This window comes from Tachypleus tridentatus, chromosome 4 (genome assembly GCF_004210375.1).
Source record: "Tachypleus tridentatus isolate NWPU-2018 chromosome 4, ASM421037v1, whole genome shotgun sequence".
NCBI lineage: Eukaryota > Metazoa > Arthropoda > Merostomata > Xiphosura > Limulidae > Tachypleus > Tachypleus tridentatus.
Window position 1 is genome coordinate 25,570,948 of NC_134828.1, and position 26,873 is coordinate 25,597,820.

The 26,873-nt window shown below is 35.9% G+C and overlaps 1 protein-coding gene across 3 annotated transcripts in view; it reads right to left on the minus strand.

Annotated features, from left to right (window-relative positions):
• Positions 1–26,873, minus strand: part of LOC143248717 (protein patched-like) — a 109,208-nt gene that overhangs the window by 46,075 nt on the left and 36,260 nt on the right. For 2 of the 3 annotated variants that reach the window (XM_076497376.1, XM_076497374.1), the window contains exons 1-5: positions 16,363–16,527; positions 16,087–16,191; positions 14,980–15,172; positions 1,930–2,119; positions 748–817 (exon numbers count right to left, since the gene is read on the minus strand). In XM_076497376.1, coding sequence (XP_076353491.1) covers positions 748–817; positions 1,930–2,119; positions 14,980–15,172; positions 16,087–16,191; positions 16,363–16,401 — 597 coding nt within the window. In that variant the 5' untranslated portion in view covers positions 16,402–16,527. Of the gene's footprint in view, positions 1–747; positions 818–1,929; positions 2,120–14,979; positions 15,173–16,086; positions 16,192–16,362; positions 16,528–26,873 lie in introns of those variants that run through there. The other variant, XM_076497375.1, reaches the window with a different exon arrangement.

Genomic DNA, 26,873 nt, shown 5'->3' on the forward strand with positions numbered 1-26,873 from the left:
TTAAATGAAGCAAAAGTACCAAAACTCAACGGCATTTTGAACATTTGAAAAAAATTTATACTTAAAAAGAACGTGACTTTATTTATTTATTTATTGTTTCCATTTTACAACCAGAGGGCAGTGTAAATATTTTTGGGCAGTTTTTGTTTGTCGTTAAGCGTAAAACTACGTAGTGGATTATCCGTGTTTTCTGTACCCATCACGGGTATCGAAACCTGGTGGTTGGCGTTATAAGCCATTAGACTTACTTTTGATGTACTGGGAGAGGGGGGGCTATTTTATTGGAGTAGTGCGTTTGTGTCTGAATAATAATTATTGAAGTGAGCAAAAATATCAATTTCAATAACGCATGTATGTGAAAGTGAAATTATAATTTTGTTTGATAAAAACTTACACGTAAACTCGGGCACGCACATTGAGGTCTCGAGGCGTGTTTGTGTGTTTTCTTATAACAAAGCCACATCGGGAATCGAAATCCTGATTTTAGCGTTGTAAATCCATAGACATACCGCTGTACCAGCGGGAAAATTGGTCTCGCGGCAGAAACCCGTATGTGTAAGAGAAAGTCTGTATGTATCGATGTCATAGTAAATGCGTTTAAAACTAAACTTTTATTTTTAAATTACACACAGCTGTTTAATAAACGATGTTTAATAACAACCATTTTAGAAGATCGTGATGAAGCGTAAATATCTTGTGAAATAACGAAAAACGATTACAATAATGCTAAGAATTATATCAACTTACTTGTTCAACGTAATGCGTGTCAAACTTAGGAATACTAGGTGAATAACAAAGATCCTTTAACCTCCACGATCTGAAAACAAGAAAAGAAAGAATATTTTACGAACAAACCGTTACTTGTTCACAACTTTACTCTCGCGTGCTATAAGGCACGTGCGATCAGTTTCTGACGTCACAAAACGTTTTTTTTTTCTTCCCTTTTCTCTTTTCATTTAACATTAATACCAACTGATATTTGATAACGAACTACAGCTATACTGAGTAGGAAATATACTGAAATAATTATGTTCTAAAATACGTGTGTGTGAGTAATTAATTTATCTTTAATTTACTGTGCATACTATCAAGTCTATACTCACTAAGGGAAATTTTTAGGAAAATTGCACGACTCATGTTAAAAATAAAAGTTTTTGGCACAGTGAAAGGTAAAATATTTATTATTACTTACAGCTGACTGGTTTCAGTCATACAGTTACCATCATCAGTCTCAGCTTAACCCACATTAATAAAATGGTTTAAATTACATTGCGATAAAAAACGTCGGTTTTGTTATTATTATTATTATTAACACAATACCTATATTAACTCTGTTAGAGTGTTCTATTGTTATATATTCAGGGGAAGGAGGGCAGCAGAATATAATCTCTTAACAGGAAATCTTGCAAGTTTGGCCTTGCTTTCTAAAAGATGAATAACGAACTGAGCAAGAGAAACAGAAGAATCAACAAGAAGGAAACGGAAATGTTTAAAATTGAACCAATCCTTCTTATTTGTTACAAAACAATTAATATAACGAGGTATTCATACTGGACCAATGGAAACAAATAACAATAGATTCCATACAATGAGGTATTTATTCTGCACCAATGGAAACGTATAAGAACTAATAGATTTAATACAATAATACATTTATTATTCTCCAATGGAAATATATAACTAAACTATTCAATACAATCACATAAATTTCCATTGGTTCAAAATAAATACAAGAACTAATACATCAAATACAATCGTGCATTTATTTATCTTGCACCAATTGAAACATAAAAATTACACTAGCCACGTGTGGCACGAACAATTTTAAAATTTTCTGTTTCACTTCTCAAGATATAGAAATCATAACCTTCTGTTAAAGATTATTGGAGAAGCCGGTAAACCAATAAGATTGGTTTAAGATACACTTACAGGTCAAACATCTTGACAGTGACTTGTGTGGCTGCGCGAACTGCATACAAGTGTAGTAAAAGTGCATCGACGTGAAGAATGTTAGCTTCTTGTTCCTTAGGAGTCTGGATGATCAGTTGATGAGTGCTCCCAGAGCCTTCTCCTAAGATACTCCTGATAAACCTTAACTCCTTTTCCAGGCGCCCTCCCTCTGGAGAAAATGAAAATTCAGGTTAATTACACGACGAAAAAATAATGGTCAACATGAATGTTAAAACGATGGCAAAGCACTCCCCGCTCTCTGAAAATCCTTTGAACTTTAGGCTTAAATTCTTTTTTTTAAAGTTGAATAGCTTTTCCGATTTACAGGTTTTGGTTTTAATTATCTGTGTTTTGTATAGTTTAAACGTAGATTACTAATAATATATACAAAATATTACTAAAGAAAATTCTCTTGATAATAACTCGTTGCGTATATGATTTGAACTGGACAATCCATGCCAAGAAACAATGTGACGTCATAGAGACACTGTTAAAAGGAGGAAGAACCTCTTTCGACGATTAGAATATGAAATGTTTGTTTGTTTTTTAATTTCGCGCAAAGCTACACGAGGGGTATCTGTGCTAGCCTTCCATAATTTAGCAGTGTAAGACTAGAAGGAAGGCGGTTAGTCATCGCCAACTCTTGAGCTATTCTTTTACTAACGAATAATTGGATTGACCGTGACTTTATAACGCCCCAACAGCTAAAAAGGCGATCATGTTTGGTTCGAGCACGATTCGAACCCGCGACCTCCATATTACAAGTCGAATGCCCTAACCCCCAGGCCATACTAGGCTTAGCATAAAATATCAGATAAATTGTGTAATTATGCTCCTTCGTTCGAATTAAGGCCAGTAATATCCCTGAAAGAGGAGTTAGAGGGTGCCTGGAGTGATCACTTGTTTCAACCGCTATACTATAGTGTTGTCAGTATATACTAAAGTGACGTCACATAAGCGATGCTCAACGTTGCAATCTGTGCTGTCGTGACTTCGATAAAAACGTTTCCCTGCCATAAATCACGAGATGAATTAAGCACTCTAAATTATCAGATGTTAAATTCAAAAGCAACAAATAAAAATATTCATCACTCTCAAGAACGACTTCGATGTTCGATTAACAGCATAGCTTAAGAGAATGACCACTGCCCACCAGATGTGCTCTGGAAACATGCTGCACCAATGAAAAATGGAAACGGATAACAATTAATACAGCCGATGATTAAATGCAAATCCCAGAATGAAGTATTTGATAAAACTTATCTAACTTGAGTTTATAAATCAAGGACAATATTAAAACAAGTTTTAAATAGCAACTGAATATTGAAACTTCTATAAAACAAAACAAAACTTAAAAGGTAGTTAAAGTTATATTAATCAAAGCCATTACGAGAAATGCTATGGAATTCTTCTATGCAGGTATTATAGTTCTAAACATTTGCGTAACTTTTTCTGGGGGGGCGTGACTCCCTCCGAATTTTTCCAGGAAATAACACGTTTTGTTTGTTAGAATATTTGTTATGCACATCCTAGCTAAAGAAATTACCTCACCCCTTTGAATTGTTTGTTTTGGAATTTCACGCAAATCTACCCGAGGACTATCTGCCCTAACCGTCCCTAATTTAGCGGTGTAAAACTAGAGGGAAGGCAGCTAGTCACCACCACTCACCGCTAACTCTTGGGTTACTCTTTTACCAACGAATAGTAGGATTGACCGTCACATTATAACGCTCCCACGGCTGAAAGGGCGAACATATTTGGTGTGACGGAGACTCGAACCCGCGACCCTCAGATTACGAGTCGCGTACCTTAACCACCTGGCCATGCGATCGTTTCGGTCGAATGATAAAACTAACTCTCTAATGTGGACACGGTTTTAAAGCGATTAATCGACCAATAGAAGCACAAATGACATCATAAAATTCTATCACTTGTAGGTATCTCTTAAATCAATACATGTTAATCGGTTCTGTTAACAATAAAAATCTGTTATGTAATATTCAGGAACTCAATAAGGTAAAAGAACAAGGGAAAACGACTGTATTATGATTAAAAGAGATGCAAGTGTCAGAGCTATATGCTACAAAAACCTCTAAGCCTAAAAATTGTGTAATGTCGTACAGTTTCACGAGTGTAATACGTGCTAGCGATTAATTTCGAAGCAACAGATTGAACGGCAGGCAGCAACACCACCTCCTGCTAACTGGTGGGCTACTCTGATCGAATAGTAGGATTTAATTATCATAAGGCACCCACAGTCCCAAAGTTCAGGGCGCGATTTTTCGTATAGTGGCAAAGGAACCCGTAGCGTTTATTAATTGTATTAAACAAATGATTTGTTTGTTTGTTTGTTTTTTTGGAATTTCGCACAAAGCTACTCGAGGGCTATCTGTGCTAGCCGTCCCTAATTTAGTAGTGTAAGACTAGAGGGAAGGCAGCTAGTCATCACCACCCACCGCCAAGTCTTGGGTTACTCTTTTATCAACGAATAGTGGGATTAACCGTAACATTATAACGCCCCCACGGCTGGGAGGGCGAGCATGTTTTGGCGCGACTCGGGCGCGAACCCGCGACCCTCAGATTACGAAGTGCACGCCTTAACGCGCTAGGCCATGCCAGGCCCATTAAACAAATGAAATATTATTGTCCAGAATATTGGGAACATGCAGAAAATTGCAGTTAAAAGTTGTTTGTTTTTTAAGAACGCCCGGCTTAGAAAGATAAAAGTAATTTTTTTCGTAAATTTTAAACGTTAGATTTAGATACAAAACATAGTACATTAAGAAAATAAATTCAAACAATTAATATTAAAAAATAATTATTGTTCTTTGGGTCTTACTTAAAACTGTAGATATGAACTTGTCGATTTGTTTTTTCATCATCAGTTTTGTAAACGAAAAAAAAAAAAAAAAGGCAAAACAGGTTTCACGAATCGTAATTCATCGAGTTTTATACCTGAACTGGAGAAGGTTACGAAAGATACAATGGAACTTCCGCACTAATTACTAACGAATTATTTGAAAGTTATGTTTATTGCTAGCATACTTGGTCAATACGTCAGAAACATCGGCGGTACCAAAGTTTCTTTCGAATGGAACGGTGCAGGGGGACGGGCTTTGCTACGTATTCCTCTGACTGAGTGGTTATCTATTTTAAAGAATACTCCTCTCACTGGTTCCTGTAGAGTGCAGTAAGATGTATTACCTCTGTAATTGCTAATCTATCTATTATCTTAACCAGTAATAAGTAGAAAGGTAATAACAACGCACGTGTTTCCGTGAGTTTATGTCATATACATAATGGACTAAATTACCTTTAGAAACATCATCCTCAGCCAGCTATAGATAATTTCCCGGCTATAATTTTTTTCCCATTTTTATTATCTCAGACTTAAAAAAAACAAACTGAATAAATCTAATCCATCATAAACAAGACAACACGATAAACTCTATTAAGAAATTAAAAGTGAACTTGATAGTTGATTTATTAATTTCACGTCATTTCAAAGTTCATCATTCTAATGATAACTGAAACAAATAGAATCATTACATGGGCATGCTGCAGGCGTTGTAGTAATTACTTCTAAAAGTAATATATACAGACTATTAATATCACACGTGATTAAAATATTTTTTAAAAGCCAGATAACACTGACACGTCGATCCTCATATATTAATCAGGTGCTGATAGGATGGTAGCGTCTGTAATGTTATGGTGAATAAAAGGTAAAAAATAAAATAAAAGAACAGTCGCGTCTCAATTTACAATTAACATTCCAGCCACAAAAACAAAACAAAAAGCCATTACAATTATATATATTACTGAATAGTTAAAGAAAGGAATTATCAAAATAGCTTAAAATTTCCCCGCCAAGTTATGACATCCAGTAAGTGTTCATATGGAACATTCTTTCAGTATTAGAATGTCTGTAACTGACGTTCAAGTAGTTTCGATATTTTAGCCTGAAATCGAAACTGGTTCTGTTTGGCGGCTGATTTGGTCATTCTGATATTCCCAGAATCTTCAAACCACTATGAAGCAACATATTAAATACGTTCGAAGCTGTTTCAATTTGGCGAGTTCCAGATATTCACGCAATGCTAAACAGGAGATAAACATCATTAATTTTAAAGTAATAAGGTGATGGAAAGATGTTAGTCAACTGTATCCACCATCACCAATTCTTCGGCTATTCTGACTAAACAATGGGATTTCACATTCACTCTTATATCGCATGTACGGTCCGAACGTAAAATCTATGTACGATTTTGTGTGCGTGTGTGACAAAGAAATGTGAACTTTGGACCTTTGGATCCACTATACGCTACGCTAACCAATCATAGGCCATGTCCGACTCACAAAGCTGCTTTAAGAACATCATATGCAAGCGAATATTCGCCGCCACATATAAACATTTTCACTTTTTAAGGGAAGAAAACATTTCATGTGATGTTCATATCTACAAGTCGAATGCTACCTTTGTATTTCACACACACACACACAGAGAGAGATACTTTTAACACTCAACGCCAAGTGATTAAAAATGATGCATTTCATGCGTTAGAGAATAGAGACAATTTAACGACACTGCTGTTGTTTGGGTTTTTAACGTTTGTCATTTTTACTGGTTTTTTTTTTTGTTTTTTTTTTCTAATTTCGCGCAAAGCTACACGAGGGCTACCTGCGCTAGCCGTCCCTAATTTAGCAGTGTAAGACTAAAAGGAAGGAAGCTAGTCATCACCACCCACCGCCAACTCTTTTACCAACGAATAGTGAGATTGACCATCACATTATAACGCGCCCACGGCTGAAAGGGCGAGCATTTTTGGTGCAACGGCATTTTTTTTATTATCATTTCTTATTGCGTCTTGACGAATAGTTATTATTTATTTCGAAGTTACTATTCTTAAAATCTGTTTCCTTAAGTAAATGCAAACTACACTATTAAACAATTCCCGTGTAGTGTTTTTGTGCAGTTTGTTTTTTATTATATGATCAGATAAAATCACCGATTTCTACAGACACACCATAAATAGATTACACGTAGTTAGTTAGAACAATAAAACTGTTATGGAACGACTCATCTATGTAGTAAGAAGTCCAAATTATATTAGACTACTTTCTAGAGACTATTATTCCAAAATCTAACACTAACAACCATTACTCTGTATTTAATTAAGTTTTTTATGCCCCTAGTGGCAAGCACGCGCAACAATAGCTATTTCACGTCCTAAGCTTATCCACTGCGAGCATGTGTTAGTACTCTTGAGGCAGGTACTGATCGCCTTAGACCTCGAATTGTATCTTTATCTCCGCTTATAAAGCTGTGACTATAGCTAATCACTATTCAAATTGCACTGCATCACAATACTGTTCGTTCACTTTTACCACGTCGTTTACTGTAAAATAAAATAAAAAAGAAGGGGCGTCAAGTATTAAAAAAAGATTGGGGGGGGGGGTGAAACGTTGTGGGTGGTATAGTTAATTACACGTTTCAGCGTTCCAGAACTAAGTCATAACAGCATGTTTGTTGTGATACTATAGTCAGCCTGCCAAATAGAGGTCGTACGTCTTTGTTTTTTTCTGTTTTTGAGTGTGCATGGTCTGTTTCATCTCACATATTTTCATCCAAACCACATGCAACATAAGGAGACCATATCAGCGTCTCTTTTGGGACTATATTACATAGTTTCAACCAAAATTAAGGTTGAGAGTTCCCGGATAAATGGCTTCTTTTCGACAGGTATATTGCAGATGGCGCTGTCATTAATTCCGTGTTGAAACTACTGAGACCTTCGGATGGTAAGTTACTAACTGAACTCAAGGAAAAGTTTACTTACGTTATTAGTGTTCAAAGACGGAGTTACCAACGATAACACCACGTGGAAAAATAACTGATTAACGTTTTCACTTATTTCATAAAATCACTGCTCGCCAAAGACAGATTATAAAAAACTGACACAAAATTCGAGTACATATAACTGGATGTCTAATATGTCAAAAACAAAACGATTATTTAACAAAAATCTCTACTAGGATACAATATTGTAAAGACAAATAATATTTTAAAAAGATCGTTAATAAACACTAAATCAAATAACAGTTTTTTAACTCTTCTGTAGAATATCTGTGACATTCATCCTACGTCATACACTAAAACTTAAGTATCTCGCACCTCCATTGTACTTTAATACAAAACTGAGTACTTCAAGACAATTTTTCAGTGCTAAGACCAAGTTATTTTTGAACTGCAAGTTTAATTTCTCTATTGGAAAACTTGCATGTATGTATACAAACTCCACGTCTCGTTTCTTTAAAAAAAAAGAAAGAAAAAAGGAAGATGTTCTCGCACACAAAATGGGTTGTTGAATGGTACGAGCAGTGGAGTTACTTCGAGCCGGTTTTTCTCACATCGTCCGTAGGACATGAATGGTTCACTTTGTTGCGCTGTTACGCATGGCTGGCTGAGTAACCAATAAACCACGCTTGTCACAAGGCATTTGTAACGAAGGAAAAATCGAATTACTCGTGATGGCGGTTTTCGAAAGACGAGAGTTAAGTGACCCGGTGAAGGGGGGGAAACACGTGCGAAGTAACAGCAGTAGGTTTGACAATCCTCTGCCTCTTGTACGCGAGATAATTAGTGTTCGTTCTTCCTACTTTGTTATCAAAACCTGATAAAATATAATTTAGAATAGTAGAATTTCAGTAACGCGGAAGTTTTAAAATAAAACCAAATAATGTTCAAATATATAAAACTCATTAAGTCACCAAAAAGCATGAACTTATGGAACGTAATTAATAGTTATTTTTACTCCTAACACAAAACGTGTGGTAGAAATATTAATAAAAAACACAGTGTTATATGTTTAGTCTAATTCACTGTTTCCAACAGTGTGAGAGATAAGGGTGTTATAAATTTCCAAGCTGTTTATGCAACGCACGCTGTATTAAACCATTACTTAATCGATTACAAAATTCCTAACAACGTACAAGTGTTTGTTTGTTTGTAATTAAGCACAAAGCTACACAATGAGCTATCTGTGGTCTGCCCACCAAGAGTGTCGAAACCTGGATTATAGCGTCGTAAGTCCGCAGAAGTACCGCTGTGCGACTGCAGAGCACGTGCAAGTCACACACATAAAGTGACATCAGTATTGTTATTAAAATTATGTTTGAGATCCTCTGTGTACTTTTACACAAGAAAATGAATAATTTCACCATGTTTACCTTAGTTCTTCACGTTTAGTGTAGTAACAGGCAAATACGTAAAAATACTCAACATGGTGTAATAAAATGGATCCTACCGGTAGAGGGCAGTACAAAAACAAGTCAATAACTATGAGGTGAAAATTGTTATAGCATGAATATTATTGTTCACTACAGAAAAATAAAGACATTTCCAACAAGTAACAAAGATATTGTTACTTGCATTTTATTGTCACTCGACTTTATAATACAATATAATTGACAACTATAAAAACATAAAATTAAATGTTACGAAAGTAAGAGATACTTGACAGTAGGCAAGTTTAACTTCCCACTTTATGCAATTCATGCAGGTGGGTGTAGCAGACTTTCTCGTGATGATGGAGAGGGAGGGAAGACATGGAAGTCAAGGACAAAAACAGTTTCCATTACCTGTAAAGCATGTTCCGGAAAAAAAAAATACAACAAAAAGGAGAAAGGACAGACACATGGCACGCTACAACCTTGACAATGACCACTCCTACTTCCCACTCGGTCATTTGTACTTGATATAGGGGCGCCATCTTCAAGTTCTACATTTAACATAAACGTTTCATAAAGTTTAAAAAGAAAACCAAAAATACTTTAACTGTAGCGTTTGGAATACAAACGTAAAATACTTCAATGGTTGAACATTTATCTTTCTTGAAGTTCAAATCGTATTAAACTATTCCAGAAGTAATTTTCTGATAAGTTAATTGCCCGGCATGGCCAGGTAATTAAGGCACTCCACTCGTAATCCGAGGGTCGCGGGTTCGAATCCCCGTCACACCAAACATGTTTGCCTTTTCAGCCGTGGGGGCGTTATAATGTAACGTTCAATCCCATTATTCGTTGGTAAAAGAGTAGCCCAAGAGTTGGCGGTGGGTGGTGATGACTAGCTACCTTCCCTCTAGTCTTATAGTGCTAAATTAAGGACAGCTAGCGCTGATAGCCCTCGTGTAGTTTTGCACGAAATTCAATATAAATCAAACCAAAGTGATAAACTACTTCAGAAATAATAATACCAATCAAAATGGTTTTAAAAATAACTAAATCAACTCCTTAGTCTGGGTGGAAGAGAATACAGACTCCACAGTTCGAAAAATATACAAGTTTGTAGTCAACCCAAAAGTTAGTTATTACTTTATACACGAGTCTGTATGTAAGCCAAAAGTCGATCATACTGTTCTGTTTTGTGAATCTGTGGATACATGGAAGTGGCAGTTTATTTTGTTTTTAATTTCCTGCGAAGCCACTCGAGGGCTATCTGCGCTAGTCGTCCCTAATTTAGCAGTGTAAGACTAGAGGGGAGCAGCTAGTCATCACTACCCACCGCCAACTCTTAGGCTACTCTTTTACCAACGAATAGTGGGATTGACCGTCACATTATAACGCCCTCACGGCTGAAAAGGCAAGCATGTTTGGTGTAACGGGGATTCGAACCCGCGACCCTCGGATTACGAGTCGAGTGCCTTAACCATTTGGTCATGCCGGGCCAGAAGTGGCAGACAAAATGTTATATTGTGAAAGTTCATTAGCGTTGACAGATATATTACTATGTTTTAATATCTATACAAGAAACGAGCAATGTATTTAACTACAGTACCAGTATTTACATTCCTGCAATTACATACGGTGATACAAAGACCAAAACAAATATTTATCTTTTAGAACAATTTCCCAAAGCTACACACAAGGGCCATCTGTATGTAGTTGTCTGACCGAATATTAATTATGACTTGACTTTTACTCTTATAACGCATCCACGATTCCAAAGTGTAAACGAAATTATCTGAAATCGAGAAATATGTTGACTGGTCGGAAACGTCATGAATGAAAAACAGTTTTCCGATGTATCTATTAACAATTAACAACATGAAGATGGTTGGAACCTTTCTGCATACGCTTCGAGCCAAGACCTTGACAGATTCCAAATGGAACACCTTATTTTTCTGATGGAACAAATCCATTTTCGCCATGTTTCCGATTTCACTTATCCACACATCTCTGCACAATTCCCAGTGCATTGAGCTTATCGAAGAGCTATCTGGTTTGTAGAGTAGAAAGTGTCACGATCAGACCACGTCCGATACCATATGTTCCTCATCAAGCATGCGCTGTCTGTAATGATTGATCATCCTCTCGAATACACACGCGCACTATTTGTAGAAAGTGCCAGACTAAAATATCACTCGTAGCCTCCTATTGTGCGAGCACCTCAAAGGTAGGAAGATGTAAACCTACGTGTGTCACACATTTTGTGAAGTGCAAATGGAGTCATAGTGACATAGTGCTTAGCGTGCCGAACTGCGAATCCACTTTATGGCCAATGCTGCGTTATAACAAAGACAGTTAAATCCGACTATTTGATTAGAGAAGCCAAACAGTTTGGTGGTAGGTACTGTTTACTACTTGTTTTACCATGAAGCTGTCGAAAATCCCAAACAGTTTTATGTCCTGTACATAGTAACCTTAAATATATCTATACACAAATTGTGGTAAATGTCACAAAACATTTCACTGCTGATATGTTTTAAAATAGAAAAAAAAAAGTTATTTAAACTGTACTGGATTTTGAAAGTGTTTCATATCTACAACAGATAAGGATAATAAATCCTTAAGACACGAAAATGTTAAGACAATAACCCTTAACACATGATTCTCTCTTTGTATACTTAACAGGGTTAGAAGCCCGAATATTATTTCATAACGCCAACAGCTTCAAAAAAATTTAAGTCGTGATTATCCTTTTAAAACTTAATAAAAAACGTGTCAAAGTACATCACTGATGTACGATTACACACTCAGAAACATTACTCAGTCCCGAGAATCTAACACTACCATCAAATGATAAATATTACCACTAGGGCGCAGCACCATCATGTACAGAAACAATAAACGTGAAATTTGCATTCACAACTTGTGACGGAATATTGTACATATCGCACTGCAATTAAAATTTCACGGAATATAATAGGTAAATATAATATTTCAAGGTTCATTATTAAGTGTTAAAAACTGTAAACGAAAAACGCAAGTCGTGAAGTTTAAATCTAATATCATACGCAGTTTCATAATTATGTCTGAAGAACTTGTACTACGTCACGCACACAAGAGCGTCGGCAAACATTCCACATCTGGCGAACCACAGCTGAGGTACAACCTCGAGATGCAATGGATGAACCCCAGAGGGCGCTTTGCTTTGTGTACATTAAGTTTGCTCGTGAAAACTGCTGTGCCTCACTTTTTTTTCTCTCTCTCTCTCTTTCTATCTATCTGCATCAGTGTTACAAAGCTTTGACCACGTTTTAGGTAGTGACGGTTCATTTTCAATACAAATCAAGTACTCTTTTATGTAGGTACCCTCATAAAGTCGAAATAAATCACGAGATCTCCCAACACTTGTATAGCCCCTGGTCATTTTTTAAAAAACAGGAGGTAGGCCTATAACTAGCGTTAGGTACTCATAATAAAATTTGACAAATCTATCAGCTTTAAACGCTTGACAGCCGAGTTTAAAGGAACTGGAAAGTGATATGATCTTGTATCCTAAACAAAAATCGAAACAACTCCATTTTTACACAGCATAACCTTTTCAAACGAACAGTAAGATACCATAAGTACTTAACACATTTAGTTTTCGCGAGTCTTTTAGAAAGTAATCTTAAACAGTAAATAGATGAATGGTGAAAATGATTTTTATCGTTTTGCAAACCGGATATGATTTGGTCATTTCGTAGATGGAGGTATTCCTACAGAAAACGTTTTGCGAATTGTTCAAGGAAAATTACACACACATATATTGCTTACTAACGCTTCTCTTATTTTGGTGTTTAAACCCTAAATTACACAGGCCTGAGAAGTTAAACTTCAGAATTCTGGTTTTAGTAACGGATTCTCCATAATTCAGCTACACAGATTTTGAAAATAATACTTGTTTCATAAATCGGGAAGAAAAAAACAACTCTTAGATCAAATTGTTATTTTAGTTTACCACAAACATTTTTTTATTATTATGTTTAGGTTCTAAAACGATCGATAAGATTCTTCGTCGTGATTGGTCTAGAGAAATCTATAGCCAGTGGTTGTTAACATTTTAAACTTAGCAAAATGTGACCAGATTTCAATGAAAATAATTCACTTATGTAATCGTACACATTGCGATTTGTAAATAAACAACAACAAATGAATAAAACAAATCTGTACGTGATGGAGAAAATGGATATAATTTTCGAATTCAGCGTACAGGAATTACTGTTTAACATGTAAACACCTCAAGGCAATGAAACCATCGCATGCCTGTGTTATTAATAATATTGCTTTTTATTAGAAAACAAAACACTATATTTGTAGTTTAAATTAAATGTCACTCTCTTAACTCATACAGAATAAGGGCCCGGGATGGCCAGGTGGGTTAAAGCGTTCGACTCGTAATCAGAAGGTCGTGGGTTCGAATCTCTGTCACACCAAACATGCTCGCGCTTTCAGCCGTGGAAGCGCTATAATGTGACGGTCAATCCAACGATTTGTTCGTAAAAGAGTAGCCCAAGATATAGCAGTGGGTGGTGATGGCTAGCTGTCTTCCCTCTAGTCTTACACTGGAAAATTAGGAGCGGTTAGCGCAAATAGCTCTCGTGTAGCATTGCGCGAAATTAAAAACAACAAACAACAAACAGCGAAATTGTCAAAAATAATATTAAAACGGTGTTTTTCTCAAGGTTTTGAATAATTAATCAGGAGTATGTTGAAAATAACTTTATTAGAATTTCACCTGACGTAAAACAAGTGTTGGTAAAATAAACACGCAAGAAAGTTTGGATGACGTACGATTTTAGAGCACCCTCTACCCATTCCAGTGGCTCAGACAAAAATCACTTTTTGATACTTGTAATAGGCACAGCACAGACAAGTTCACTATGTGGCTTTAAAAGTATAACAAAAAACAACAGAAAGTCATACATTTTTTTTTTTACAACTAAGCAGCCTGTAGATCCTACTTCAAGTTAAAATTACGTCACAAATGTTTTACTTGAAGAACGAGTGTTTTCAAAATACACTAACATGCAGTTTATTAATAACAGACGCAATTATGTATTTAAACTACACTAAACTAAAATTCTAATATGTATATGGTGGCGTTGCAAAACAAACACACTTACTACAAGTTATATGGAACCCCACACACACACACTTTTAAAAGTGAATATACACATAATCGAGGAACAAAATTTCACCACAGACGTATCCAGAATGGCAAGTTTTATTCAGAAACGTCTGTACAAAGCGTTTTAGAAACTGTCGAATAGTGTAAGGTATTTCATACATTTTCCGTCATTTTTCACTCACTATTTCAATCCTATCCGTATAAATGAAGTTACTGCAAACACCATTTGTTCTGTACAATTTATCAGAATTTCCTATACAACGACACACGTTCAAATCGTTTATTCTGTATTTTTCAAAGTGAATGAGAGAAAGAAATAAAAATTATGATACTATGGAAAAAAATAAAAGTTGTTTGAATATACAACACGATATTGTTTTGAAACATTGTACTATTTACACACTTTCCAGACTGACACTTGTGACATTCATTATGCTTCTGGTGAAATTTTGTTGCTCTATTTTTTAAAAAAATTTTAAAACTAACGAGTAATGTTTTTAAATACGGAGTTTTCTTTATATTGACCCTATAAAATTATATTAAGATTATTTTTCGCTATCAGTAATCAAATGAAAATGAGAACTACAAAAGTTTCATTTTTAGTTTTTAAACATCTATTCAAATTAATAATTTACCTTCCACCCATAATTTTTCAACGTCTGTTTGCATACTTGCTGACTTGAGGCCCACGCAAAACGAGGAAAACACAAGTAGTCCCACAAATAACACCTTTCCAGCATTTTTTTGTATAAAACATCCCAGTTGGAATAAGTGTACCTGTAGCTTAGTTCGCAGCCACAGAGCTGCCCTGTTTCCTGAAGCTTTACCCTGGAATAAAAGTGGGAAATAAACAAACTGTAACAGTCTAGATTTTAATTTTCAAAATTAAGTAACAACAGTTTAAGCTTAACTAAATTAAATAGTGACTGACTAGGCTTAACAACTAAATTAGTTAACTAGGCTTAACTTGTAACAATTAAAGAGCGTAAGACAAAGAACCCTTAACGATAAATACCGGTAAAGCGTTTAAAATAAAACCTTTTAAACATAATTTTCAAACGTATTACGCCCGTTTCAGTATTTTGTTGTTGTCTTTTCTACTTAACAGTAACAATTCTAAATAAATTAAATTCTGTTGTGGATCAAAAAATTGTATTCAAAAAAAGAAAATTAAGGTCTTTCCAAAATAAAAAAATGCAGTAAAAATAAGTTTTAAAATCACGTTGAATAAGACAATTTCTATAACAATACACGAAGAAGCGTATTCGTTTCTAGTAATCTATACTAAGTGCTTTTTATTTACTTCTATAATTATCAAATTAATTTCGTGTTCGATTATAATTCTGCTTATGTTAGAAAGTTACTCAATTAAAATTGATTTCAACCTCAAGTAAGTGATCTATCACCGTTAGAATGACAATTCTATTAGTTTTTTTATTAATTATATTGGAATCTCAGCCGAGTAAATATACACAACACTCGTTAAACATTTAATATGTGTCTAGTAACAAACAAAAATAAATACACAAAACCCTCAGCAATAAACGAAATCAGCTAAAACTCTTAAAACTACTATACGTTTTTCTTAATATTCAACAAAAGTGGGAGTTTTTGTACGTTCTTAACACACCGGAACTGACTTTGAGCACGAGAATAGGCATTCACGTGCCACAGACTCGCAATGTGTACTTGCAAAGACATAGAATCTACCAGACTCGCTTATAATTTTAGAGAAAACCTACCTTATTGATCTGAGATAGTGCTGTTTTTGCATCCGTCCAACTTGTCCTAGTAAGAAGGTCAATATCTGGCTGTCGATGTGTCCTTTTCTGTGGAACAGTTGTTCCCTGTAACGAGGTGAACGTATGTTTCATTGGAATCATGATGGTACAGAGGCCATGTTGAGCGAGACGCTCGCGGCCTCAGTTTGACGCAAAACACACAAAAAACAACAATAACAACAACACTCACACAACACAGTCAAGTTTTTCAGCCTAATTTTAAACTTTCTAACTAACCTCAGAAGGTCTGAAGGCTGGATTAAACCAGCTATCCATATTCTAGGCTTCATAAATTGTGCATATCAACAGACGTATACACACACACGCGCGCGCGCATACAAACTACCACGTTGGAAGCCATCGGCCACGAAGTTGAAAACCCTCTACCGACTATTTGCATGAAACGCTCCGCCTCCACTGAGCCCTGACTCAAGATGGATGAAACTCGCGGGTACGCTGCGATTGGCTCGTGGCTTTCTAGCTCCTCTCGTAATAGCAAGCTTTGCATTAGTTGCCAAGCAACGGTTTACTAAAGTATAGAAGACCACACACATCGCGGGGACGCCGTTGAGAATCTAGGGAAGCTAGTGTATATGTGCCAGCAACTATAGCGGGTTCGTTTAAAAACATGCTTTACCAATACAGGAAAATAACACGTATAACAGCTGAATGGTTGCGCCAAGTCACTGTATGTTGGAGATCTCTCAAAGCCTCTACACACGTGACATTCTAGCAACTTTACATGATCCTGAGAAAGGTATTATTTGAAATAACGATTCGTTAGTGTTTCAGCTGTACGTTTTTAATAATGTGCTTTAATACAAATAGTTCATAACAAAAGAAAATGAAATTATGTTGTTTTCTCCACATATTATTCTTAAAACATTTTAAATTTGTGCCTCGAACCCTCGGATGATAAGAACAGCAGTGGTTGTTCAGAATAAAAATAAGGCTTAGTCAAAACAATACTAAAGTATTCATCTAGCCCCATACCTGCTACACTAACGTAGAGTCGACATCGTGAAGCAAACGTAATACGAAGTGTCGAATGAATAAAATTATCAAGTTAATTTATTTTAAAAGAATCAGATATTTAAACAAGATGGTATAAATGCGTTTAATTTATTCACATCTTGTAGAAAATCGGGGACATTTGTTTACAGCTCTTAACGAAGTAGCCCACTGACTGAGGTGAAGTTCTACTCCGATCGAACCGTCGGGCACCCCAGAGGCGGCACGGCAAAGAGAGCGCGACTTCCCTTTCTGGGTGGTCTAGCCATTAAATCACGCGGTTCTCCACGTCAGCTTTTGAGCCGGACCATTGTGTGTGGGGCTATTCTATTTTCATGTAAGAAAATAACCGAAGCTTGAACTTCAATGATGTAGGATTCGAATAATTTCTTAATGAGAAAATCCAATGAATTTCCGTAGTTCGCAGTTTCACGCATGTGCTAAAGCTTCACGTGATTCGTGTTGTTATTTTTTATACATACATTTTTTGTCAAGGCTATGTATTGAAAGATATACATACAACTCACGTATCAACTGTGGGTTTGGCTACAAACACCGAAAATGCTCGAATTCTTGACCCATCTCATTAAGCTTTAAACTTGTTTTCTTTGCTTAAGAACTTTGTCAAAAACCACATTAAAAATAAGTGTCCGATAACAGTATAATGTTTTAAGTATTAACAAAGAATTATTAAGTCATACATAACGGAACGTGATATTTGAGTTTTTAAATCAAAACTCCATCTTGTGTTTGTTTACTATTTATAAAATATTCTATAGTTTGTTTATAATTAAGCACAAAGCTACACAATGGGTTATCTGTGCTCTGCCCACCGCGGGTATCGATAACCAGCTTCTAGTGTCGTAAGTCAGCATACATAGTGCTGTGCTACTGGGTGGTCAGTCTACAGTAATCAATGTTATTGTATCAGTGCAAAGTTACATAATGAACTGTGTTTTTTTTCCGGTGAAGGAAATTGAACCCAGAATTTCAGCTTATAAGTCCATAAACTTACTTCTGACCAACCAGAGGACAAACGATAAATAATGGCTTATAACTATAACCACATGTAGAATGAAAATGGATTTTGAGAAGCTTTTATTTGTACACGTACCGGTAGTCTAGGAAAAAAACAAGTATTTAAGATTTAATATTATTTTTATTATCATGTGCTTAACGTGTGGCCTAATTTTTTATGTTTAATTTTGAGGTGTTTATGGTGTACAACCTAAATTAATTTGCAGGCCATACCTTCAGGCCTCAAACATCCTTATGAGCCGATTTTTTATTTTTTATCATCTCAGTTAAAGAGCCAAACATAATTTATTTGAATATAAACGCGCTCAAATTGTATTATTTCCTTCTCCCTGTTGGTGATTTTCAAAAGTATGGTAGTAATAATAATAATAATAAAAATCAAACTTTTCGTTCTGATATCGAACAATTGCTGGGTTTGTTGTCATTGTATACAGATAATTAAATTTTAACTCTTGCAAACCGCTCGTGTTGTTGAACTGTGTAAACCACTTGTATTGTTGTAACAAGTTATTTATTTTTTCTTTCATGCACAAGTCTTAAAGTTGCCCTTAGGGAGTCGCATGTAACCTGTAAACCGCGAATTGGGAGATATATCTATTTTTACACTTTTATTGCATTGTTCGAACCCGGTATTACATACAGACAAAATGTCGCTACTACCATTCTTATTTGTTCGGACACTCGTTTGGATCATATGTGCTGTGTCCACAACGGGGATCAAAATCCGTGTTTTAGCATTGTGTAAAAACCATGCGAACAGACAATATATGACATCTTTCCGCATGTGTATTATGGCGATCTGATCGTTTTAAAAAAAGTATTTGTTGTGGTTTTTTTGTGTGAAGATATATATTATTTTCCTAGTTTTCTTAGATATTAGTAGACAACGAATAGTTCATTTGGTTGCTCATGTTTGTGTTAATAGAAATGTGTTTATATTTTGTAAGCAATCCTTTTTATAAATGCTTTGGTCACTCACTCAACAGATGCAAGAACTTTATCAAAGTTAGGTGGTAGCTAACGCTGACGTGTATTTGTATTCACATCTGTGGCAGGTGATATTTCATTGACTTATGGATGATGGTTCTACACATTAATACCGAGCTCTTAATCTTCCTTTAAAATTTTTTGGCAACTACCCAGTTAAACTGCAGATCAATACAGTGTGAACATTAAGGAGTTATCATGGTTTAAACAGATTAAATTTAGGCTTCGTTGGTTCAGGAATTTTTATACATAGCAAGAAATCTAAACAAGAGGTACAAAAGAAATCGAACAGGATCTGTGAGAACATTAACATTTTAATCGATTTGTGATATTCATTTCCTGTACTGATGAAAAGTTTTCACAATTTGCTCTCACATACTTAGAATTTTAACATAAATGAAACCTTTCATTTTCTATTTTTGTACTCACGAAAAATATATTAGCACTATATTCTTAGCGCCATCTAGTGAAAGTTGTTGTAATGCTTCTAATTTAAAACATTTGTTTTGAAGCATTCATGTTTAAAATTTATATTTTTATAATCAGCTCAATAAAAGGAAGAAATAAATTAAGCTTTACTGAATAATTAGAAATTTAATTACTTATTATTGTTCCTCACTATTTTTAAAAACATTGTTTTCGTATATCTTTATAAATTAAAAAAAAAATTGTTTTATCATCTGTATGGTTGGAAAAACATGACAAGCCAGATGAGTTAGATTTCACCGTCAGTCAAGAGACACGGGATGATTGTTTTTTGTGTTTATAAACAAAAACTAAATACTTGTGATAAATTTTGTTTGTTGAGTTTCGCCAAATCTGCGTTAGCCGTCCCTAATTTTGGAGCGTTAGATTAAAACCAACCCATCATCATTTCTTGAGCCACGCCAATCGAATAGCGGAATCTGACTGCCACTCTTATAACACATCCACACACGCACCTATTGTTGTTGTTTTTTAATGTAACTTGATATGAACTACGAAACCTAAGCCTAACCACTGGGTCGTGATAGGCTCTTTAAAGTAAATAAAATAATTGCATTATTCTGCAAACAAACGACAAAGTAAGAAATTAGTTTTCTTTTAAATGGTGTCTTTAAAAACGAAAATATCAGGTAAACCTTTAAAAAAGCGTATAATAACTTGATTTAAATTTATTACTCTTATAAAAAACATGGTGACTTGTTAAGTAAACCCAAGTAAGATTTTCTTAAGAAGTGCAAATTTCAACAGCATTGCACGTGCTTGTACAAGTGATATATAGATAACCGGAAATGTCTTTATTAACTTCATTAATCTTACATAGTTTCCTTTACCTGTGTGTTAAAAACCTTTTTTTCCTTATTTTTTTATATGTGCGGAAGTTTAGAATTCTCTCGCTCATGCACGCTCTACGATGTTCAGCAACACGTGCTGTATTATACATGAATATTAATCACTATACTTGATACACGTGCTTTTCACTAGTTGCTTGCTCATTTACAAGTGCAGAATTGGCTTCTCATGGGAACACATAAGCTCGCTTGCTGGGAGAAATGAAATAATGTAGTATCCAACTCCTAAAAAGGCAACTTTTCCCCTGGGGTGATGCTGTAACAACCGCAGGAACCACGAGGTCTCTAGAAATTTACAGAAGGAAGCGATGTAGGTGGCGCGAAGGAAGAACACAAAATTCATCGTGTATACCTGTAGTGTGTTCCATATGGAATACTTTTTAATGGGGTTCGTATACTTTCCACAATTCCTCCACCCCACCCCGTTTCCTTCCGCCGTCTTAAATTGTAATACTAAACTTTCTCTCAACTTTATTATAATTGCATTCTTTATACTTTCTAAGGTTAGTTAATTTTTATCTTCAGTTAATCACCGTCTTTTTCACAAGTTTTATGATCTTTATTTACCGTTTCTTACCATAACACCATTTATATTTTTCTCTCTGTCTCAATGATTTTTGTTTTTACTTACTGGCGACTATTCCATTGCATTGTTTATCTCTTCTATGCACTATTTGTTTTAGATACACTATGTTTAAGTACGCTATATTTTAGATCACTATGTTTAAATACGCTATATTTTAGATACGCTATTTTTTCAGATACGCTATATATTAGATCACTATGTTTAAATACGCTATATTTTAGATCACTATGTTTAAATACGCTATTTTTACGTATTTTTTCAGATACACTATTTTTAGATACGCTATTTTTTACACTTTCGATATATATTACTTTTATCTTTTACAATATTCAGTTGGCTTTCTTCAAGACAGAATGTGGCCTGATAGTTAGCAAGCCTTGAGCGTGTATCGGATTGTTCAGGGCTGGTGGTTAAGACATTCAACTCGCAATCTGCGGGTAGCGGGTTCGAATTCCCGCCACACCAAACATGCTTGCCCTTGTAGTCGTGGGGGCGTTATAATCCCACTATTCGTTGGTAAAAGAGTAGCCCAAGAGTTGACGGTGGGTGGTGATGACTAGCTGCTTTCCCTCTGGTCTTACACTGCTAAATTGGGGACAGATAGCACAGAGAGCCCTTGTATAGCTTTGCGCGAAATTCAAAACAAACTGGTTGTTCATGGTTTGCGCCCTATTTCTGTTATTTAGAAGAAAAAACCCAACAACAATCAAAAACATACTCACGCAAATAAACGCGCTCCGCACTTCGGGGCCAAGGATGCATTGAAAGAGGGATGGCCATTTCCAATTACTCGCTGAAACAAAACAAATGTTGTCGGTCGGTGTTGTTCACTAGCTATCTTCTCTTTAATTTATCAATTTATAATTATAAAGATTATGTGTGGATAATTCCATTGTAACTTAGCGCAGATAGCCCTCGAGTAGCTTTGCGCGAAATTAAAAAAAAACAACAAAACAAACTATTTTAACTTTGCGAGAAATTCTAAAACAAACAATCATCAAGTATCATCCGTGGATCGATTTTCGTGATGTTGTTGCACAAATTTACCACTCTGTAGTTTTTCTCTTGAGAACGAACAACTATCAGTGTCATTTTATGGCAGGAACATTACATAGATGTCCAATACATTTGTTCGCAGCACGTGCGGATGTCTCGAGAGTATGGTCGCTTGTCTCATCGAAGTAAGAGGAAAGTAAGGAAATGAAGAAAGAAGATATCGCAGAATGAAATGTCAGCAATATAGAATTTAAGTAATTTGAAGAGAAATGAACCAAACAAGCTGCAAAAGAAGCGTTCGTTGAGTTTGTTTCTATCAGGATTTCGCACAGAGTTACAATGGAATTATCCACACATAATTCTTCATTTAGTAGTGTAATAGCAGAGGGAAGGCAGTTAGCCATCACCACCCACCGCCATCTCTCGGGCTACTCTTTTGCGAATGAATAGTAGGATTGAACGTACCATTATAACGCCTCCACGGCTGAAAGGGCGAGCATGTTTGATGCGATGAGGATTCGAACTACGCAACCCTCGGATTATGATTCGAGTGCCACTTGACCACTTGACCATACTTACTGATTTCATATTCTTACTTCACAATAAATGTTGGTCTTCACATCTGGAACTACACATTTAAAATATCTGAGTGAATACAGATGTGTTGATGGAGAATCAGATACGCAAACTGTACGACGCGTAGTGTGTGTGTGTGTTTTTGTATAGTAAAGCCACGTTGGATTATCTGCTGAGTCCACCGAGGGGAATCGAATCCCTGATTTTAGCGTTGTAAGTCCGTAGACTTACCACTGTACTAGCGGGGAACACGACGCGTAGTACCACAATTAACATCGAAGATTCAGTTGGACGTTCGGAAAAAAAAAAATCCGAAAAACAATAACTGTAATTTAATATGTGGGTTCAGTACTGAGTATTTATTTATACATGCAGGTTAGGCCCGGCATGGCCAACTGGTCAAGGCACTCGACTCGTAATCCGAGGGTCGCGAGTTCGAATCCCCGTCACACCAAACATGCTCGCCTTTTCAGCCGTGGGTGAGTTATAATGTGATGGTCAATCCCACTATTCGTTGGTAAAAGAGTAGCCCAAGAGTTGGTGGTGGGTGGTGATGACTAACTGTCTTCCCTCTAGTCTTACACTGCTAAATTAGGAATGTCTAGCACAGACAGTCCTCGTGTAACTTTGCGCGAAATTCCAAACAAAAACTATGCAGCTTATGTTATATTGACCAATAAGGTAGATAAATAGATAGATACCTTTTTTCTTTAATACTTTATACATAAAACATTAATATACTTAAGACTATTGTATTTTTTCTTTCCTTTAAGAATTTTTTCTAAAGGTTTCGTGACTTTGAAGGTCACTCTCCAGAATGATGTTTTACATGAAAACATTCGTCCCACGTTGGGACAGCGGTAAGTTTTAGGATTTACAACGCCAAAAGCAGGGGTTCGATTCCCTTCGGTGAACATAGCAGGTAGCCTGATGTGCCTTTGATATAAACAAAAAATATTCAAATACCATTCGTCACATGAATAACAATAACATAAATATATAACCGTAAAATATTTTCCTTTATATGTTCTGTACCTTCGTCTGTTTTATTTCTTCGTATTTTTTTAACTTTTCTTATTTTACATTGAATCTGCTACTCTTATTAATTTATTAGTGTTGATTGCTATTAAATATAAAGCTACATAAGTGGCTGTCTGTGCTCTGCTCAACACAGGTATCGGAAACTCGGTTTCTACATATTCAGCATCACTTATTGCTAATTGCTGAGCTACTCTTTATCAAGGATAGTGGGATTGACCATACATAACATCATAACTCCTACTTGAAAGGGCGCGTATATCCAATGGCGATATCTTATATCGTGTTCTACTTATTTTATACGTTAGAGTTAGGTGTTATCTGTGTCAATACATTTCATATTTATTCATCTACGCTCAGAAGTGGAGTAACACATATTAAAGTAAGTAGTGAGACGCAGAATGCAGGAAGTTATTTACATACGAGGCCTGATCAAAAAGTTCTTAGACTTACTTCTGCTACAGGTGTCAGTACAGAGGTAGTGAGGTTCACTACAAAGTACAAATAGTCATCTACCCCACGATAAGCCATTTCTTCAGACCTTATTTATACCTGTGTTGTGAAAACCGTGTTCAAAGACAGACGTATCTCTTGTCCCCTGTCGTAACAAAAATGAACAGAAAAGATGAACAACGTGTTTGCATCACGTTTTGTGTGAAAAATGGTAAAAAAGGAACAGAAATCCTCGAAATGTTAAGAAGTGCCTTTAGTGATGACTGCTTAAATAAGGCTGTCGTTTATCAGTGGATAAAACGCTTCCAGGATGGCCGGGAATCGGTCAAAGATGACCCACGTTCTGGGCGACCTTTGATACATGTCCACTGACGATACACTCGCTAAGGTGAAATAGAAAATTCGAAGTGATCGACGACTAACTATCCGTGAAATTGCTGACGAGTTGGACATTTCCTGTGGGTCGTTATTTCCTGTGGCGATTTTAACTGAAAAACTCTGCTTGCGTCTTCATCAATGACGACGTGCCTTCACACATTGCTGTGTCTGTTCAAGAATTTCTGGCAGATAAAAACATCCCTGTGATACCTCCCTCCCCCCGTATTATCCCGATCTCGCCCCGTGTGATTTTTTTCTGTTCCTAAAAATCAAAATTAAGTGGAAAGGAAGGATTTTATGGCATTCCAACTATCCATAATAATGTAAAAGCAGAACTTGGTCACATAATAGTTGAATACTTCCAGCACAATGGCGGGAACGTTGGAACAGGCGTGTATTAGCTGGGGGAGATTACTTTGAAGGGGATATCATATAACAGTGATGTATGTACATTATTCTTCGGAATAAAAGTGAAGTCTCAGAACTTTTTGATCACACCTCGTGCTTACCGCGCCACCTTTATGGTCTGCATCCTTTTGGGAGAGTATAATCAGTCCTTGTTTAAAAAAACAAAGGTCGTGACCTTTGACTGACCACTCATAACTGTCTCTAATGTTGTGCATTATGTACATCTTAAACTACACATTTAAAACATCGGCATGAATATCAGACCAGGCGTGTTAATAGAGAATCAACATTTACGTCTTTCTTAAAACATTAGTGAACAGGTGAACGGAAGATTATAAAAGATGTCTTTAGTTTCTTTCTTAACTGTACCTGCAGAATTTTGACTACATTGTCGCAGTTTTCCAGTAACGAATAGAGAGAAAAAAAAAAAGTCACAGAAATAAAAGATATTATTGAAATGTCCTCATATTAAGAGCTACAAGTCGTTTTGATAATTTGGTTTGTTTTGAATCTCGCGCAAAGCTACTCAAGGGCTACCTGCGCTAGTCGTCCCTAATTTAGCAGTGTAAGACTAGAGGGAAGGGAGCTAGTCATCACCACCCACCGCCAACTCTTGGACTACTCTTTTACCAACGAATAGTGGGATTGACCGTCACATTATAACGCCCCCACTACTGAAAGGGCGAGCATGTTTGATGTTACGAGGATCCAATAAATTGGTGCTAATTATGAGGACTGGGAAGCAAAAACAGTGCTCTGGTTTGATCGTTGTTAAACACAAAACTATACATTAAGTTTGTTGTGTTTTGCCACTACAGGTATCGAAGCCATATTTTCAGTGTCGTAAGCCCGCACTTTTAATGCTGAGCCATTGGGAAGCTAAAAATAATACTTTTCTCGGAAATATGGAATGTAGTGGTGTTAGATTGTTTATAAACCTAATGCTTAGTGGTGCCATCTGTCGCCAACTATTAAGGTAAAATATTACTTTAAACTTACAGAAAATTATTTAAATTTTTGCTACAGTATTGAGAGTGTTTCGGTGGAATGTGTACAAGAAACATCCGTGATACAAGTGGGTTTCGTGACCTTTCTACTTGTCGAGTGAAGTGTGCTTCCTATCTTGGTTCTCTGTTTTTGAAGCCAAATTATACACTTGTCGGACGCAAAACGCATGTTGAGAGCGATTGTTGTGTGCATGCGGAGTGTAGAACTTCGTATAGTGCACGACATTCTCAGACATATTCCAAAGACACTTAGAGACAACAACGAATTAATCACACGTGGAAGTGAGTATGTTATTTTTCGTTTCGTCTGTGATGTTGAGGAATAGATTACTATGAACGTTATATTTTAAAAAACAGTCAACGATAAATGCATCTTCAAAGTAAGAACTATGTGAGAAAATTCCGAAACGATTCTCCAGTTTTATCTTAACTGTATCTGTAGGATTTCGGCTGAACTGCCAGAGTTTGCTTCAAGAGGAGAAGCAATTATCTAACTCTGTATTCATCCATCAGCTTTGAAAAATATAAATATTAGAGTAACTCAGAATACGAATGAAATATAGTTATGTAATTACAGATTTTATAAGGGGTTATATTCAGAATGAATGTTAAACCAAAGTAACAAAACTGTCTTTGAACACTTTACCGAAAACTAAAGAAGAGTCTTTAGGTGTTCCATTAACCCTTACAGAAATGACTGCTGGTTGCCAATCATTGGTGTGAGTAAGTTTTCTATGACTAATGGAATAACGGTCGAGTGATTTGTAGAATTTAGGTCTAAGATAAATAATTCTTGTTAATGGATCTCTGGAGACAGGTGATTGTGATATAACTATAAACAAGAAGTAATAATAAATTTAATACCTAAATATCGAGAAGATGTGACAGAAGTAAGACTTTAGTGACCAGCAGTACCACTTCTGTGTACTGATTATC